This window comes from Cupressus sempervirens, chromosome 1, assembly GCF_028749045.1.
Source record: "Cupressus sempervirens isolate cs-2001-9-10 chromosome 1, ASM2874904v1, whole genome shotgun sequence".
In the NCBI taxonomy this organism is placed as follows: domain Eukaryota; kingdom Viridiplantae; phylum Streptophyta; class Pinopsida; order Cupressales; family Cupressaceae; genus Cupressus; species Cupressus sempervirens.
In genome coordinates, this window is record NC_143118.1 from 226,488,113 (window position 1) to 226,508,851 (window position 20,739).

The window sequence follows — 20,739 nt, forward strand, 5'->3', positions numbered from 1 at the left end:
ATTAAGGATATAAGCGTAGCCAAGACTCCAACATGATTCGAACAGCAAGGAATAAGCAGCTCACAACCTTCAAGTATTTCTAAGGATAATTATACAAATAAGTTAAAAATGAACATTGGCAATAAAAAACATCATTGGCAATAAACATATTTTAAATATGAACATCGCAATGGTTTTGGAAAGTAATTGACCTATGCCTACCAAGATTAAAACGTCTGCCAATAACATTATTAAAGAATTAAAAGTGATTTGTTGAAAGGCATAAAGTCGTGACTAACCAATATGACTTGTTGAAGAGTATTTTTCCTATATGTATTGTATAAATATTGAAAACCTTATTTTGTAAAACAATAGGAGATATTTGACAAAAAGAATTAGAAGAAGAATATTTGTCAAGAATAAGGAGCTTAAAGCATGGCTTTGTAATATGAATTCAACTATTTTATTTTAATAAAAAATAAAATACCCTATCTTATTTATTTAATAAGAATGGAGATTTAAACTACAGTTGATTCGTCCTTTATAATCATCTTTAAAATTCCATAAACAATTTAAATGTTAGATAAGTGGATAGGGTCATTTATGGCATTTTAAACTCGATCATTATACATATAGTGAAATATTAAATTGTTTTCGTGTTTATATCATGTTTGTCTCCCTACCTTAGGAGTTAAACTGTAATTTGGACTAGTTTAAAATTGCATATATACTATATATCATAGTAACGAGAATCGCGGCGATTTACACGATTTGGCAGTTCGATTCAAGCTAGGTGATTTTTTGTGAATTGGTGAATCGAATCGATGAGTTCTTGGCATGAATCACCGTGAATCACATGAATCGGTTGGAGAAAAACGGGAATAAAAACTAAAAAACGGCCAATTGTTTTAATGATTTTTTTCACATTTCACTTTTATAACTCTAAAAGGCCTTTTATTTGTTGAGTATGACAAAATGAGAGGAAAGGTGAGGGATAGACTTGAGCTAGAGCTACAGCAAATAGGCTTGTCTTTTCATTTTGTTTACATATAGACATATGTTTCATGGATCTTCATCTTACATACATTTATGATTTGACAACATTTATAATTCTATATATGTATGTCGTGACTCATTATGATCCTATGAATTCTATTTACTTAAGCTAAAATTTATATTTTACATATGCGATGGATTTATCATTTATGTTCCTTGTTTATGTATGTTAGATTCTATTTGATGATGTTATAGTGTGTTTAAGTTATATGTAATAAAGGTGCATGAAATATGTTTTAAATTGTTAAAATCTCTAAATTTCAAGGGTTTTTTAAATTTGTTGATCATAGCCAATTCGATTTTGATTCATGGCCGATTCGAGTTGGCCTTACCAATTCCTATCCGATTTTGATTCTCATCACTTTTCTATATATACTTGATTTGTCGCATCTTGATTATTAAATTATTTATAGTTTAAGTGTGTAGAAATTTATAAAGTTGTATGTGAAAATCTTCATTGTAGTTTACTCTGTTGCTTGAATAAGCAAAGGCTCTAGTCTTTTGAATCATTGAAGTATTATGATTGGGTTTATATTTGAAGTCTTGAAATCTTTATCTTCCTTCTTACAAACATCAAATCAATTATTTGATAACATTATACAAAGCAATGAACCATTTTAAAGACTCAACATTCAATTTCGTTTTGACCAAGTTTGAGGACCTTGCTAACCAGAGAACTCACAAAGCTTAAATTTGCTACAGAAAAGCTTCGGATCAGGTGATCAGGTTTGGAGCGAAGGTTTACCCGCCTAGGTGTAGCGAAGCCTAAAGTGCACGGGAATCAACATGATTCTCATTCATTGGCCAGAACTAATTGGGAAATCCTGTTGGAGAATTGGCAAGCTCTCGGATTTCCAATGTGTGGTTTTGGAAACCAACAACCCATATGGTGGATGGTTGTATGGAGTTGAGCTGCCGTGTGGTCTAGATAGATTGTTAGATGAATGGCTTATGCATGGCTAGCACGCCATTGGTGGAGAGGGGGGAGGGATTTGCTGAAAGTGGAGAATTAAGATTGATGTCTCCAGAACTAGATGTAGAATAAGACATTAAATTTAATGCCAAATACACAGAATGTTTGCCAAACACCAATATATGCAAGTGAACAAGAATACTTATAGATGGTGCTTAGACTTGCCAAATCCAAGTAAAGTATAATAACAACCAGAGTAGGGTAGGACTGAAACCCACCGAAAATGCACAGCCAAATAGGGAAGATCTTTCACTTCCGAAATGGCAGACAAGTAGAACTCCCAATGGAGTTCGTAATACAAATAAAATAAATCAAGTTGCACAGCCCAACAAACATATATACATAGTTACACCGCCCTGGGAGACGGGGGGACAGAGGGGCCTTGATTTGGGGACGGCAGGGGGACAACAGGGGGACGGCGGCGGGGGATGCTGGGGTGGCGGAAGGAACAAAGGTGTATATACTATACATATGGTACTTAAAATGCTAGTTATGAAAAGATGTACTACAATTATACAATATAAGATACAAAGATGTAAAAAACTTAAACATTGAACATTGCATTAAAGTTTTCAATTGGAACATCATGATTCATGATCAAATGACAAACAAACAATGAACATTGAACATTGAACATTGAACATCAGCAAATAATAAATATTAGTCTAGACTCTATATATCAGCGTTCAGATCAATAGTATGAGTATCTAGATTCTACTATCTAATAGTAATCAATGATCATATGAGTCGTGACATAAAGATGATTACAATAAGTATCATGCGCCATGAATCATGATATCAAAATAAATATATAATGCAAACAAAAACTACAAGTCTCCAAGAATTCAAATCAAAATGCAAAATCAATGAAGGTGACTTCTTGGCGTCCTCCCGCAATGAAGGAGACTCCTTAGCGTCCCCCCTCAATGAAGGAGACTCCTTGGCATCCCCCTGCACCCCCACACTCGGAGACGTCTCCCCTATCTTGGAGACCTCTAGCCATCTCGGAGACGTCTTGCCGTCTCCAGCGGCATTGGCACTCTAAGTGGTGTCGCTCGAAACACCGAGATGTTGTCTCTTCGTCCTGAGGACGTCGTTGTCTCCGAGACGGCCCAATTTTGGGGGGGGATGCGTCCCCGTGTTACACTGCATATATACCTCATCGAGTGATAAACCAAGTGTCGACAGATGACATGACAAACACGTACAAATAAATTAAATAGAAATGGACCCAAGATATACTAAATCAATTGGTCGAATAAACAAAATTTTAATATCTTATTTATTTTATGAAAGGATCATTATAGAAAATCCTTAATTAGGGTTGCTTAGAATTATTGCGGTTGTAATCTTGAATGAATCTGGTTGTCCATTAGTCCTCTTTCAATTTTTCAAGAGGGATTTGGTGAAGTTGTTGCTAAAATGCTGCCAAAGTAATTGTAGATGCATTGTTGATTTCATAATGGATAGTTCTATTATTTAGGTGTGTTGCATGGTTTCATACTTTTCACTTAGAATAGTATTTGTTAATGTCAGATAGAAGTAGAAGTTTTTCAGTAGTTGAATGAGAGATATTATTGTAGGTTAATTGTAGTGATACTTATGTTCATACATTTTGGTACTTGTTAATTGCAAGTAACAATACAAGGTTAGTTTGAACTCATTGCAAACACTTAACTTCAATTAGGAATGTTCGTTTGGATTGCACCAAAATTGTGTCTTTGAGTGAATGTTAGGAATTTGAATATCATTTATTTACCCTGAGAAAATTGCACCTTGTCCTGCGTGGTTGTTTAAGTTGGTGAAGCAACGATTGGTATAGTTTCACCACAACATCAATAGTATCTTTCATTTGTAGAGTTAGAGATGGAGTAGCTTATATTCCTAAACCTAACTCCTTTTGCACTTTATTGCATTAGTAAAAGTTGATGTGCTCAAATCACCAAATCATTCACATTAGAAAGTTGATGTTGATGGATGAATAGCTTAAGTTCGTTTGGCGATTACAATTATATCCTACACAAAGTCACTAGTTTGCAATGTATACCTTGTTTGATCGCACAATTGTTGTATTTTTTAGCATACAAGGTTTCCTTGTTCAAGAGAGGATAGGATATTCAGTATTTTATTTTGCATGTTGGAGTGGTCACAAAACTGACATCAACAAGCAAACCTTTGATCTCTTAAATAATCTATTTAATAGTCTAAAATGGGGCTGTGCCTCCCTTCATTTTACTAACAATAATTTGCTAGTTGCCTTAAACAATTTTTTCTTCCATGTATTAAATTTTCAACTCACTACCAGAAAACCTTGAAGCATCACCATGGTTTTTGATTGACTATCAATATCCTTTCTTGCATTCAATACATAAATCAAAATGAATCAAAGAATTAAATCTTGAAAGACTCCATCCCTAGCTTGCCCAAGGATATCTTTTGCTTTGCTATGATAATTCAATATGGTGATTCAAATAGTGGGATCAGTTTCAAAGGTCCTTATCTTTAGTTGGCCTATTCGGACTAAAGTAATAATTGAATATAAATCATTATTTGAAGTTCATTAAATTTGCAAATTGGTTTTTTGACGTTACCAATATTTGTCAATGACTATAACCTTCCCTTGTAAACATCCACTTCTCATCTAAAAGGTTGGATTTAGAAAGGCCGGGCCTCCTTTCCTACCTTTGATGACCTAAGGAAATCTCATGATTTTGTGAGTTAAACAAATATTTGTGCTCCAGTTGTATACAATAGTTAAGTTTGAGTAATCTTTTAATGCATTATACTACTGTTTTCGGGAGGTATGAGAGAGAGATTTGTTCTACAGTCTACCACATTAATCTGAATGGGGATACCTTTACATCCAAGAAAGCAGAAGTGGCTATTTTATATTTCTCTTGTCATTCCACTTTACAAAATTTCAGATGTTTCTATGTATTACTTGTTTCAAATTTCAATTGTCTATTGATGGTTGATTTTGAAAAGAAAAAATTCAATTAATTTTTGGTTGATGATACAGAAAATCTCAATGTGCCAACATTTTTCAGTGGTTACTTGAACATTATCCCACCTCATGATATTAAAGATACATATATTTCATTTCGGGGATGGATAAAGGGTGTGGCCTTCGTCAATGGTTTCAATCTTGGACGGTTTTGGCCTGTATGGAAACACCTAACACCTTCTATTTGTATTTCAAATTTCCAGTTTTGATTATACGCATGGATTACAAGCAAAATTGAAACTAAATGTTTTCAATCATTGTGCTTATATGTTGAGATAATTGAATATCTATTTCTTTTATTATCTAATGTGTTCTCATTTTCAGTCAAGGGGACCCCAATGCAACCTTTATATCCCGGCTCCATTACTTAATTATGGAGTTAATGAGTTGGTATGTGCACTTACTTCACCTAAGATCATCTAAAATATACCTATTCTTTTGATTATGGTACAGTGACTCTAATCATTTAGTAAAAATCTATTGTTGTACTAATAGATGTTCATAGAGCATGTTACGTTGATCGATTTTTGAAATAAATTTCTAATGCATGGAAATGACAACTTCAATGCTAGGAAAAGAAAATATGGTTGATATTAGAGTGAGACAATAAGCTGCCTATCTGGGTTCATACTATCAACAATTATAGTCAAGTATAGATTATGACACTTTTCTCATATTTCTAGATTTTCTTACATTACTCATTTTAAAAGAAGCTAGGCTGTTTATAAGATAATAACCACAAAATTCTTAGTAGTGTGAATTTTGGTTTCTCTTCATTCTTTCTTTGTTTACATCTTTGAACTTTGGTATTAGAGACAGAGCTATTGGTGCTTGAAAGGTCTTGCAGTTTGAGAGAACTCTTGGCATAAAGTATAGAGTCTGGACAATTCAACAAAGGTGCCAGAGGTAGATATACTGTAATGTTCCCATTTGCAAGGGTTGGGAAAATAAATTAACTTCTGAAGTCTAAAAAAGAGTTATATTTCATTATTTAATATTTTTATCAAATGATAAATATTTAATAATTATTTACTAAAACTTTTGGAAGTTGTGTTGTGGACTAATAATGTCAGTGTACGAGATTGAATCTGAAAATTAATATTATTTAATGGTTCTTGGTAGTGGAGAAGTTAAAGATTCGGGATTGATAATTACTCTTATTAATTTGAGAGTTATCTTTAAATTTGTCTGGGGATGGAAACCTAGGAAGGCCATTTTTGTCATCGGAAGATCTGACCTAGATGGAGCTGGGAAAGATCAGAAGCTTCTTCAGCATGTTCATTAATGAAATTTTACAATGTTCAGGGTGAGAAATTTGGAGCATGATAGAGTTCGTCAAATCGAGGAATCATATTTATTTAGACATCTTTTAAATTATTGTGGGACTGATATTTCTCACAAATGAATGTAATATATTTATTGGAGTTTAGCAAGTATTCATATTTGGTTTCAGGTCGCTGAGATTATTTAATATTAATATTTTGACGTGAGGTGTTTTGCTTTTGTGATATTATCTATTTACTTGGAGACTATCATCTTTAATCAGAAAATCAGTTTATGTATTCAATAATATGTATTCTTTGATAGAAATCATAAAGGATGAATTCCTACAAGTCCAAAATATCTCATATTTCTAGAGTACTTTTGTATTTTTCAGGTCTCTTCATGTAACAGGTTATTATGCATGCAGGTGATTTTGGGCTTGTGGGAAGTCATCTTTTATGAATTCTATCATGGTATCAAGGCGTACTTCTGAAGTTTTGTCATTCGGAGCACTCTGATACCATGATATAATTCACAAAGATGAATTTGCACAAGCGCAAAATCACTTGCATTCAGATCACTTGTTATATGAAGAATTCCAGAAAACACAAAAGTGCTCTGGAAATATGATAGAATTTTATTACTCAGAGAGGGAACAAATAAAATACAACGAGATCAATTCTTATAAAAGGAGATTGAAGAAACCCTAAAGAAGTGCATTTAATAATTATGATAATTATTATATGCCTAATATGCTTAATTAAGTTAATCTTAAGATAAAAAAATTAAAGGTGACAATTAAAACAATTAAGCAAAGTAACTCTTACATCTTTCTCCAGATGATATGCATTCCAATTGTATGAGAATCCTATGATTAATAATTTATATACTTTGGGCAAATTATATAATTCCCGGGGATGTATTAGTCCTTGATATATTAAAGCTGCAGTTTGAAGATATTAATAAATTTTAGCCACACTTTAAATAACTTTTCAATTGGTATTAACCATAGTTTGCAAACTCGGACTCGGAGAGTACTCGGCACACCCAAAAAATTTAAATCAGCAAAAATCCGGAGAAAACTCGGCAAAAACTCAACAACATAGAAAGAACTAAATATGAAATTCTCGTAGAAAAACATATTTTATTTGTAAAAATCAATTACAAAATGTATTAAATTAAAAATTGACATCCTGAAAGAGAAAATGCATGGTTTTATAGCAAAAACAGCATATGAAAAAACACATTCTAACAAGCATATAACCTGCATCAACGTTTTTTGCCCCTAGATTTTGTTGTCTGTAAAAACGTGAGTTAATCTTGAGAGTACTCGCCCAACAAAAAAAGTGGAGAGTACTCAGCAACTCGGGGAGTACTCAGAGAGTTTGCAGACTATGGTATGAACAATTGAATATTCAGTGGTGGATTTGATACCTAGATCTTGATATACATTTTTAGACTTTTGGAAGTTTTGATTATGTTGTATTGAATGGGAATGTTTGTATTACAAGGCCCTTTGTCCATTGCATGCGCGTTTCTAGTGAGGCACAGGATGTTCATTTGGAACAACCTAGCAAACAAGGTTTGTGCTGTGAGGTTCTTGACAATGATTGATCTCAACTACTTCTTTATTACAGAGGAGAGCATGCATTTGTTGTCAGCATTGGAATTTTCTATTAATTGAAGTTGACAAGGTATTCTTCAGTTTGTGTAAATGTATTGTGGGAGTAGACAAGGCAGCATCTTTACCATAGTGCAAGTTTCAAGCTTCACTGCAAAGAGAGTTGTTGTGGGTTCGGAGAATGTATCCCATGAGTTCATTGCAAAACCTTCTTTAATATAATTTACCTTTATGTATCATTGTGTGATGAGCTTCATAACACCTTGAGCTGCGTGGAAGAATGTTTTGGTTTCAACGTATGTCGTCGAAGCAATCTTCCATAAGAACTATAGTTTGTTGTTGGGAAATTGGGTAGTTAGGCAGTTGGTCTACTCGAGGGAGTTAACACGGATGCGCCGGTTCGCCTCACACCCCCTCGGACACTATATGTATGCATTCTTCCTTTTGATTAGGATATGGTTCCACAGAATACATTTGTGTATGGTAACCAATCAATGAATATAATACTATTGTGTTCTCTTTACATTCCATGTTAAATAATTTACTTCCTCTATGCAACTAGTCTTTGTTACCCTGCGAGGGTAAAAATTTGGCATTGTTGCTTATTGTGAATTTGGGAAGAGTGACAAAAACAATGACATACAAAGAATAGAATAAATGGGAATACCTATCTTGGAGATTGTGAGGACTAACAACAACGAAGTGATCGAGTTGTATGAAGGGGACCATGAACTGACAGTAAATTTCCACATTTTGTTCCCCATGGGTATTGAAACTTTTGGATGGAGAGAAGCGTACATGAACAGGTTCTCAAGGACACTGTTTGGGACGTGTTGAATGTGAGTCCCACTGCAAACCAATTATTGCATCAGTTCTCTCGACTATTCGCACAAACGTTCCTGGCACAAGCGAGGCAAAGGGAGGAAGTAGAGAGAGCAGTGTAGGCAACAAACTCTCAAGAACTTTCTAGAACATAACCATTAGTAATCGGAGGATTGCAGTGAAACCCAACGAAGGTCTAACCCATGAGCCCTATGTTGTGGGAATATAAATAGAGTGAGTGAAAAGAGCACTAAAACTCTGTAATGGTTGCATGGACGACCCATGATGTACAGAGACTATATAAATAAAAGTGTTCTTGTTATTTATAATGTGTTTTTAAGAATTGATGCCAAATCAATTGAATAAGAATAGAAATAGAAAACAAAACAATGATGATGTCCACGCCACACATCAAGCTTTGATCCATAGACAACAAGTCAAGCAAAGGTAAAGGTTGAGGCAACTCGTTGAAGGGTACCATGGTGGGGTCATAGAGGGTGACCACGGTGCCTACATTGAACAGAGAGCACAGTTTGCCTAACCATCCACAACCAAGAAGTATGAAGAATTTACTAGAGCAGACATGACAAAAGTTGAATTTGATTGAGGAAAAGATGGAAGAATTTCTAAATTTTCGTACACCATGGGTAGAGAATCTGGACATGAGTGAAGAAGGTACCGACGCTGCTCAAGGTTATGAAGGAACACGAACGCAGGGTGGCCACTTTGTCCCTCATACACCATACAAACGAGTACAGTTTGATAATCGAACAAACCTATTTTCATAACCTATCACACCACAATGTAACGTGGGTGCGCAGTGTAATGCACTGACGCAGTTGGCAACACCACCGGTTGTACAACAGGTGGCACAATTAGTAGTCGTCGCTAGGAACAAACAAAAATTGCCCAAGTTCACGGGCCATGCGAAGGAGGATCCAATCCCCCATTGCTGAACTTGTGAAACCATATGGACTGCTAATGGCATCACCGATTGGGATGAGTGGATCAAACAATTTTTTGCCACATCAAGGGAAGGAGCCAATAACTAGTATTCTGATGTGGATAAAATTGGTTTCATAACATGGGTGGCAGTGAAGAAACAATTTGAAACGAGATTCAAACTACTAAGAGATGACAATGATATCCTTGCTGAGATATATAGTGCAAAACACAGAAAGAATGAGTTTGTTAGAGCCTATGGGCGACGACTAAAGGAATTAATGGAGAAAATGGAATCTGCCCAGCCGATGAATTGAAGAAATGGTGGTTCATCGAAGGACTAAAAACTTCCCTCTGAAAGAATATGAAGATTGTACTACCCACGTCGTACAATAATGCATATAACCGTGCAATGGACTTGGAAAGAGAATGTAAGACTTCCAAGAAAATTAAGTCCTAGGACAATGAGTACTCAGAGGAAAGTAGCAAGGAGGAATCAAGTAAGAAAGTGCATGCCTTACAAAAAGACCTCCAGAGGACGATGAAGGAACTGAAGGCAATGAAAGGAGGATCAAGACTGAGGAGGATGAGGTATGGCGTACAGACTGCAAGGAAGCCAGACACACAAAAGGGTCTTGCCCAAAAAAATCCTTTTGCAACATGTGCCAATTTGCGGGACATTCCACCAAAGAATGCCCCTATAATTTGAGGGTCAGAAACGTAGAAGTGTTGTTCACATAGGAACAACCTTCCACATCTAGAGTGGGCGGCCAACAAAATAATAATAATATTGCATCATCTAGCAGCTACAAAATTAATTAATGGGGAGGCAGAGGAAATAACTTTAACAACTTCCGACAGATCCAGTATGATGCAAAGGGAAGGCCAATGATACAATGCAAAAATTTCAACTAGTGGGGACACTTTACCCAGGATTGCCAAGAGGAAAATCCACAAAAACTGTGTAAGTGGTGTAGATCGAGGGACCATGAGGAGGCCAACTACCTGAAGTCTTGTTGCAACCTCATGGATGTGGAAACAAGGGATACGAAGGAAGAAATCCTGGAAATTACATTAGAACAAGCAAAGAAGGCTATGTATCTTGACCCTTGCATGGAGAAAGAAAGGGTACTTGAGGTGAAACCCAAGATTGAGAAGGAAGTACAAGCCCAAAGGGACCTCAAGAATACCTCTGGTTCTACTCAAGCCATAACAAAACAATATATCCTAAGGCAGATGATGCAATTGGACATATCGGTGAAAATCTAGGACCTATTGGAAATGATGTCACATTTAAAAGTGGCCTTGTTCAACAGCCTAACCATCCCAATGAGTACATTGGGACGGACAGAAGTTCTTGGCGATTCTACTACTGACAAAACCCAATAGTAGTGTAGATGGGCATCTTGGCTGTTGTGTTGATGAACACAATTATTGACGGTGGGTCAAGGGTAAATGTCCTACTCGGAGAGACTTGGAAAAGTTTGGGCAAATCGACATTCTAGCTACCAATGTTCAACTTATTGGGGGCTAACCAACATGGCATCAAACCCCTCAGAACGTTAATGGTGCAACAAGTAACAATCAGGACACAACCCTTCACATTAGACTTCGTAGTAATCCCTCTCAAGTGGAAGGGATATGATGCCATTCTGGGGAGAGGGTGATTAGTAATAGCTAAGGCAAATCATATTTGGAAGAAAATTACCTTGTAATTCGAGAAGGGGGGAAAAAAGTTTGCAATGGACTGCAAAATACAAATGGTGGGAGAGGAAATGGCATATTCCTTATATTTGAAATTTGACGACTAAGGAGACAAAGGGAAAAGGAGTATGGAGCCCAATGACGAAGGGGTATTAGAGTTGGAGGATGATACAGATTCTATGGATGGCCTATTCCATTGGCAAATGAGTGATTATGAACTATTCTCTCCGTCATGTAATGTGCTTGAGATAAACGAAGCTTCGAACGAGTTCCCTCAGGAATAGAAAGAATACAAGGAAGGCGAGGCACAAGTTGAGGAGAGTCTTGCCCATCAGTTCTGCAAGGATGAACCATATGATAGAAAGAGGCTAAGCTAAAGGAGATAAATCTCGAAGACAAGCAAAACCCAAAAAACATCCTGATGAAGGATGATTGGAATCCAGTACTAAAGACAACGACATTCAAAAAATTTACGGAGTACAAAAACGTCTTCTCCTAGACCTACAAGGATTTGAAGGGTGTACCTCTGGAGTTATGCATACACCAAATTCTTTTGGAACTTGGAGCCCAACCTGAGCGGAAAACGACATATAGGATGAACAAGAATTATACAAGGGTAGAAGCTAAAATTCAATAGATGTTGGAGGTAGGTATTATCTCTCGGGTGGAGATGAGTGAGTGGGTTTCATCCGATGTGATCTCCTTAAAGAAGGTAGTGAACCAGATTTGTGTGGATTTCTGATGTCTTAATGCAATAACTATTAAGAACCATGGTTACCAGGAGACCCGTCTCCCCCCTAAAAGTGGCGTCTCGGAGACCGAGACGCGTCTCGGAGACTTTTCGCGTCTCCGGAGACCTCAAAAAAGGTTGGAGACTTCATGACGAAGTCTCCTGAAGTCTCCCCGTCTCCTAATCTAAAAAGTGAAGTCTCCCCGAAGTCTCCTAATAAAATATGAATGTAAAATATAATATTAAATAATTTTATATATTTTAGCCCTCATTTAAATGTTTTTAATGCAAAAATCTAAGGTACTATATGAATTCTGTAACAACTGCTTGGTGATGTACGTCACCTACAAGAACACGATACAAGTCTAAGACAACATATTGGAAGCTGTACAGGATTGCAGTAAAGATCCCAAATCACATAAATTTATGCGGCTGAGGAATTAGGGTGCAAAAACTGTTGTTAGTGCATTAGAAGATAGTATTACATATGTTACAGAAATCTGATATGCAAATGCTTGATAATAGTATTATTCCTCATGAAAACCAAGCATCTATTTGCTGATAAAGACTCAGCGATAACAGTGATAGACTAGAGGTTTTATGTATGTTAACATGAATGTATTTGGTCCCATTTTTCTGTTTTTTCAAGAGGATATCATGTTTCAATTTGATGTATAAGTCGTATTTGTTATTCGTACCTGTTTATCTGCTGTTGGCAATATCCTAGTACCAATATAGGAATCTTTGTTAGTTGAATCTGTGTAACTGGAAAAAAAACACTATTACAAAATGATTTACTCCCTTTTAAACTAAGCAATCCTAAATCTTAGTTAGAAAATAGAAATCCTAAGTGTGTCTCTATGCATGCATCAATGTTGAATAATTCAATAATTTTCACAAATTTTTTGTAGCAATGCCAATTTGTCAGGTTCTAAAATCTATTTCAGTAATATACTTCTATATCTGACCGCTTATTATTATTATAATCTTTGACAGTTTGACTCTATGAATCTATTTTAATTTTTAATGTGACAACACTAGTATTATTAATTTATTATTTACTTTAGTCTTTTAGTCTTACGGTATTACTATTTTGAAATTTTGAAATTTTGTATTTACTTTTAGTATTAGACTCTTTAAGTTTAAACTATTAAATTTTTTTTTTTTTTTTTAAAAAATTAAAAAAATTGCCGTCTCCAAGTACCCCCGTCTCCTATTTGAAAAATTGCCGTACCGGTACCAGTACCAGTACCAGTACCGGAGACCTCAAAGTCTCCCCGTCTCTCGGTGACCTTGTTAAGAACCTGTTCCCCATTCCGTTCACTAACAACATTATGGAGGAAGTAGCAAGGCATGAGATTTATTTGTTTATGGATTGGTTTTTTGGATATAACTAGATATCCATTGCGGAGGAAGACAAATTTGAAAATGACCTTCATGGTGGAGGATGGTTTATATGCATGCAATAAGATGCCCTTTGGCCTCTATAATGCATCAACAACCTTCCAATGCATCATTCTACACATCTTCAACAAGATGTCCACGGGAAACTTTAAAGCATTCTTGGACCACTAGTCCATATTTAGTGGGGAGGACAAGCATATTATTGCCTTAGGGGAATGCATGGAATGGTGTCGCCGAGCTCGTTTGGCACTTAACCCAAAGACATATCGGTTTATGGTCCCAAAAGGGAAGTTTCTTGGGCACATAGTATGGCAAGCAAGATTGAAAACAGATCTCGATAAAGTGTGGGTGATAGTAGAAATGGAGGCTCCTACGGATGTGACTGGCGTCAAATCTTTCCTCGGCCACGTCAAATACTGCCTCCAGTTCATCAAAATCTTTGCACAAATTTCATTTTCGTTGGACAGGCTCATGAGGTAGTGGGAGTCGTACATTTGGGAGAAGGAACAAGGGGAGGCCTTCGAGGAACTTAAATCAAGGTTGTTAGGAACTATTTTGGTGTTCCCTAATTGGGATAAAGAATTTCATGTGCACGTGGTCATGTCAAATTATGCCATTGGGGTCACCTTGGCTTAGCGCACAAACAGGATCGCCCCATATATTTTGCAAGTAGCTTGTTGTCAAATGCTGAGAAGAATTACAACACCACAAAATGGGAGGCCCTTGGAATGGTCTATTCTATGTAGAAATTTAGGCACTACATATTGGCGACGCCATTCACTTTTTATGTGGACCAACAGGCCCTCATGTACCTGGTCAATAAACCCATTATTCAAGGAAGGGTGAGCCGATGGCTTCTAATACTTCAAGAGTTTACATTCAAGAGCATTGTACGGCTAGGATATATTCATGTAATCGTCGACCAAGTATCACGTGTTAAGTCTACTGAGCCTCCTGTTGGAATAAATGATGACTTTCTAGACATGCATCTATTTCATATTGTCATACTCCCTAAGTGGTATACAAGTATCAGGGAGTATCTCTCTACAACCCAATTTCCCTGGGACATGCCTCCAGGTGGACTAAGAAAGTTTGTCCTCGGAAGTAAGACTTTCCAACTAATAAAGAAACTATTATATAAAATTGGTTTAGACGAAGTGGTGAGGTGATGCGTCATGGAGGAAGAAGTACCAAGTGCGCTTCGAGAAGCCCACAAAGGACCGATAGGAGGACATATGTGTCTCGATACGATAAGAAGAAAGGTACTATTGGTAGGTATATGGTGGGCAACTTTGTACAATGATGTGAAAGAATGGTTTGTCGGATGGGATACTTGCCAATGAACAAGAAAACCTCTTAAGAGGGACTTTATGCCACTCAACCCTTTGCATGCCCAGGAGCTATTGAAAGATCGGGGCTGGATTTTGTCAGACCTCTATAGGCTAGTCATGCTTGATGATGTAGGTATATTGTAGTGGCCATTGAGTACTTAACAAAATGGGTTTAAGCGCAAGCACTGGTAGATAACTCAACACTAAACACTGCAAAGTTCATTTATGAACAAATTTTAAGTTATGTCATCCCGATTGAGTTGACGAGTGATAGAGGTTGTCATTTTGTCAATCATGTCATTAAACTACTAACCTTTGAATTCAAAATCTTCCATACGTTGTCGAGTCCATATTATCCTCAAGAAAACGGCTAGGTGGAAGCAACTAATGAAATTTTGGTGGGAGTTATTTATAAGTCTTGTGGAATTAAAGGTGAAGACTGGAAAGAGAAATTACCTTCGGTGTTGTGGGCCTATCGTACCTCCTATAAGGTGATCATAGGACAAACACTTTTCCCTCTCATGTACAAACAAGAGGTGGTGGTACCTATTGAATTCATGGTTCCTAGCCTATGAATAGCTATTGATAATAAACTTGGTGACATAGAGAGTTTTGGAGAGGCTTTATGCCAGAAAAGGGCGATGACCTAGTGAGCTACGGATGTGGTGCAACTACGGAGGAAAATCTGGCACAATAAACACCTCTGACAGATGAAGTCTACACTGGGTCAGTTGGTATTAAAGTTTAATGGGAGAAATGAAATTAAGCCTGGCAAATTTAAAGTGAAATGGCTAGGTCCCTATAAAGTTCGAGAAGTTGCATCTAATGGGGCCGTGAAGTTATGGACACTAGATGGCAGAGGAATCTTTGACGTGGTCAATGGATTGAAGTTAAAAGTCTACCATTAAAGGTAAGGAAGCCAGGATCACCCGAAAATGCATGGGTAATTTCACAAAAAAGACAAGACCAACAAGACCCATGGGAAAGAAAAAAACTTTTGCGGTTACAAAGCTCAAAGTCCCTACAATAATGTCATTCATTTCACTCGGGGACAATATAGAGAGGATTGCATAAAGTAGAAAATCATGGAAAGGCCAATAGAAGGAGATCACCCACAAGTGAGTCCCCACGAAAATCACAAAGAATTCCAAAACAAAGAATAGCCCCTTGCAGAAGCACATCAAACTTGCCTTGGATACAAATACGATGAACACTAACTGTAGGAGTCTAATATAAAAGTTTGGGGTTGCTGTTAAACAAAGTCATAATTGGAAGAAAAGCTTCCGAGTAGAAGATAAGAGCAGCTATCGAAGGAGGGAGTGTTGAGACACAGTCATTATCATTTGTGATCTCAAGCCCTAGCTGTTTTCACATAAAGACAAAATGAGAAATTGTTGTTATGCATCTTGCAAGCAAGAGGAGGTGTTGGAAAGATCAGTTGGAAGCCGACAGTTCGAGCATGGACAAGAACGCAAGATTTTTATCCTCCGGCATTTGAGTTACAGGCCAAATGCAAGAAGCAACTTCCAGTATTAAGAAGATCTGTCCCAAGCATTAGTAACCTTCCCAAAAAGAAAAAGTTAAACACCTCACAGTTCAATTTGAGGGACTTAATGGGCTTGAATGCCAATGATGGTGGTAGGAAACACTCGACATAGACATGGTAAGGCAAATATTGCAATAGGCACAAGTGCATTAGGCCATTCAGATGTCAGTATTCTCTATTTGTTTGTTTGAGCATATCCTTTGCGTGATGATTCAAGCATATGACAGCCATAGCAGGAGCAACTCATTTCACTATGGGAAGCATCCTATCATTGTCTCTTTCAAAGCCATACATTCACGAGGGTTTTTGGTATCCCAGGGCGGGGAGGACACAAAGTAGAAATAAAAATCACAAGCTCTCACATCAATGGAAAGAGCATTGGATCAAGATGGTTGCTTGAGAACTCACCCCCATAGAGTTCGACTCTGTAGTAGAGGGCACAAGGAACATAGGAATGAGATGCAAATTTATCAAAGAAGTGTTGTGGCGCTATATCCTTGACATATTGAAGAGTCAACTGACGGAAGGAAGTCGAGCCTTGGACATTGCTTTGCTACAAATAGTTTTTATGAATGGTATCATGAACGGATTGGTTTATGACTGGGCATCCCTATTGGTGGATAGAATGTACGAGCTAATGTCATTGCAACATCGTACTTTTTATATGCCTCACCATGCCATTGGGTTGTTCTTGGAAGCTGCACTCTACCAAATTCCTGTCGATGTGTTGGAAGTACCGCCCAAGGGCAAGTTTGCACTAGGGGAGCCTCTAATATCTTACTGGCGACATTTGGATATTGGCGAAACAATGGTTGGGCAAAAGTGGGTGAGACAAGAGGTGGACACTTATGGTGACACAGACAACAGAAGGGAGGATACCATGGAGAGTAGTGTGAGTGTTTCACAGGGGGACAATACTCTAGCAGAGGACGAGGACGACGAAACAAAGGCAGTTGACCATTTTTCACACCCCTTTTGTTACCCACTTCGACACACTTAGTGCCTACCACTACCATGCCTTCTATTTTACCATTTGGCCAAATGAGAGGACAAATTGATATGACGCTACCATCAGTGACAACTACTACGATGGTTTCCATAGTTCCAAAGGCGGAAGCAATAGTGATGACATAGATAGTTCCTGCAGAGATGGGAACAAAAATTATAGAAGTGACATCCTCGGTGGAAGTCCTTGAGAAGGAAAGTCAGCTTGTACCCCAGGAAGGTGATACAACCCTAGTTCAGGATCAAGCCGACATTGTTGTGATTGATATGGTCCTAGCAAGAGGAGAAACAAATATGCATGAAAAGGGTGAAGCAATGGACATCCCGAAGATAGAAGGGAGTACATCATTGGAACCACAGGTCAAGCTGGAGGTGATTGATACGAAGTCGTGGTAACTATTGATTCCACTTTATTGACTGAATTGGTGCATATGGCACAACCAGAGGTAGTGGACATCCAGGTGATGGACCGTACTAGCACATTTTACGACAGGAGTTTCGACTTGCTCCTATAGAAGTAGTACCCTCCATTCAATCCTTGAGAAGGGAAGATGTTTTGGTTAGAACACCAGTGATTGCAGGACCACATGATATGGGAATTCCACAGTCCGAGGATGCGCTAGGTGATGCGTATGTCACAACAGAGGTGGAAATAGTTGCAATAGGAGGAATGGAGGTTGAACTGGCAGAAGAGGACAAGATAGACTATGGTTTGGATATTGAGAGACAACTGACACACCTGAAAATTCTAGAGGGTGTCTTGGAGATGGATCGAGTAATTGGACATAATACAATGTCCAAAATGAAGGAATTACAGTTGGTTCTAGCCTACATACAGAGGAGATGCCCTGAACGTTTTTGATCTTACTTTGAGGCAAGAGGGTGGCCAGCAATTGAGACCCCCGAAATGATGGTAGACTGAGCCATCGAATGAGAGTTGGGACCGAGCAGCAACATTATAGAGAGGCTTGACCACGAGGTAGTAGCGATGTATAAAGGTGCTTACTATTCTTAGTGATGTGTGGAGGTCAATAGAGTGGCGGCTGAGAGGTCTAGAGAGCTTGAGACAATGTCTCAAGAGGAGTTAGTCAGTTGGCTAAGCAGCAGATGGATTGGGCAGTAGAGCGAGCAATGCTCTTATAGGAAAAGGAAAGGGCTGAAAATGAGTTAGAGGAGGCCAGAGCCAAAGTGATGGTGAGTAGGACAGCCTATGCATAGATGGAAGCACAGGCTATGGAGGGAGCACTTTTGCTGAAGGAAGCTGTGGAGATCAATTTGAGGACACAAAAAGATTTTCTTATTCGCACGGATCAAGTCTCTAAGTTGCGGAGGATATTGGACACTTTAGTGATGCACCCTCCTTTCTCTTAGTTTATGTTTTTGGTGAACTTAATAGTTGTCTCCAATTTTGTAAGTCGTCAAGTGACGACCTTTTCTTTTGAGGTGGATGATGTTGGCTTGAAATTGGGTAGTTAGATGGTCTACCCAAGGGAATTACATGGATGTGATGGTTCACCTCGCATCCCCTTGGCCACTATATGTATTCATTCTTCCTTTTGATCGGGACATGGTTGTATGGAATACATTTGTATATGGTAACCAATTAATGAATATAATGCTATTGTGTTCTCTTTATGTTCTGTGTTAAATACTTTACTTCCTGTATGCAACTAATCTCTGTTACCCCACGAGGGTAAACACAGTTTCCATGGACATCATACTGTAGTCTATATCTTCTGCTTATAGTCTCACAGCTTGGGAAATGAAACAGGTACATATTCCTCTAATGTAATTACTTATCTGGCTCAGGTTGAATTGAGTTATTCCTCTCATATGAAGTTAAAAGAGATGCAATTGGGTATAAGCCTTAAAGTTGTTGATATGTCAGGATCTAATCTGTGCATCTCATATTACTTCTAATTCATACTGATAACAGTCATTTCTACTTGATGGTCTGATTTTTTTCTACTTGTGAGCAATAAAAACAAGCAGTCAATTGATAGATTCAACCATGGTTGCATTCTGGCAACTAAAATCAGCATGTATGGCAACTGTTTGACTAAATAAAAGACTTGCGAGTAATAAGGAATTGTGTCAAACTGGGTTTGGGTTATTACATGTACCTAGAAATTGAGTAGAAATAGAAGGGATGAGGTGGTAAATGTTTTAGGGAACATTAAGGCTAAAATTATGGTCTGCAACAGTAGTTTGAGCATGTTTTTAGCATTAAAAGAAGACATAACGAAGTTGCCAAGATTATAGACGTGTTCATAAAAAGTAATACAGTCAACATGAATACGAATTTATTGAACTTGTTCACATTTTCGGTCCCATTTAAGGTCAATGCCTGTGTTAGGAGTTTCACTCCCATGTAAGGGCATAAACATCATAGTTGTGATTTCCGTATCTGTTTGTGATGCACATAAAGAGCAGATAGATTGAGAAGATGACTTGTCTCAATGGTGTTTAATCTAGTGCATTAGCTATTATGCTTGTGAAAGATGTCAAACTAGTGAAGTCTAAAATAGAAAATATTCAAAACCTTCTTCTGCTGGAGGAACCAAACTTAATGACTGAACTATAATTCCTCGAGTCAGAAAATTCTGACCATCACAAGTTTAAAACTGATAAAATAATCATTGGCACAAAAGGGAAAGCCTACAACAAATTTTGCAGATTATGACAAGCTATGTCATAAGGTTTGAGCTCATGTTTTTGTTTGGCAACAATAAAATTTGGATGAAGATCAGCAAGGGTGAGAAATTCAAAATATTAGGTTTAAAAACTCTACAAACAATTAATGACAAAATATTGCTTACATAAATTAAGAATTATTAAAATATAAATATATTTTAAATTTTAAATTATATATTGTAAATACAAAATATACTAATAATCTGATCTAAATATTTCAAAATAAGAAATTTTAACATACTAAAAATTAAGACAGTGTTGATAGGCCTTTAGTACACTAAATTTTATAATAAATAAATAAAGAAGAAACAGTGAAACATTATGTATCTATAAGTGAACATGACTTTCTCATTCATAGAATGAGGGAGCATCAATCAAATCAGTCAAATTATTATATAGAAAAGTATCATTCCTAACTATGTATTTAATTTGCCATACTATTGTTAATTGCGTTCTCTGTACTACAAAACACATTGAAGAAAGACAAGAGGATAGTCCTATGGTGAACTTGAATGTGTTGTGTCCTCACAAGTTGTTTATTCATGAGGTACCCACTGCTTACTTAATTCCATACCTTTCAAATGTCACTTGATGTTTTGTTCATCACTATCATGAAAACAGCACCAATGACTTGAGCATATTGATTAATATGTTCCAGGAGCTCG

At 37.1% G+C, this 20,739-nt stretch overlaps 1 protein-coding gene across 9 annotated transcripts in view; it reads left to right on the forward strand.

Moving 5' to 3' along the window:
• Window positions 1-20,739, forward strand: part of BGAL17 (beta-galactosidase 17) — a 271,275-nt gene that overhangs the window by 197,681 nt on the left and 52,855 nt on the right. For all 9 annotated transcript variants that reach the window (XM_089821450.1, XM_089821424.1, XM_089821433.1 and 6 more), the window contains exons 17-18: window positions 5,028-5,170; window positions 5,337-5,402. In XM_089821450.1, the coding sequence (XP_089677576.1) occupies window positions 5,028-5,170; window positions 5,337-5,402 (209 nt within the window). The remainder of the gene's footprint in view (window positions 1-5,027; window positions 5,171-5,336; window positions 5,403-20,739) is intronic.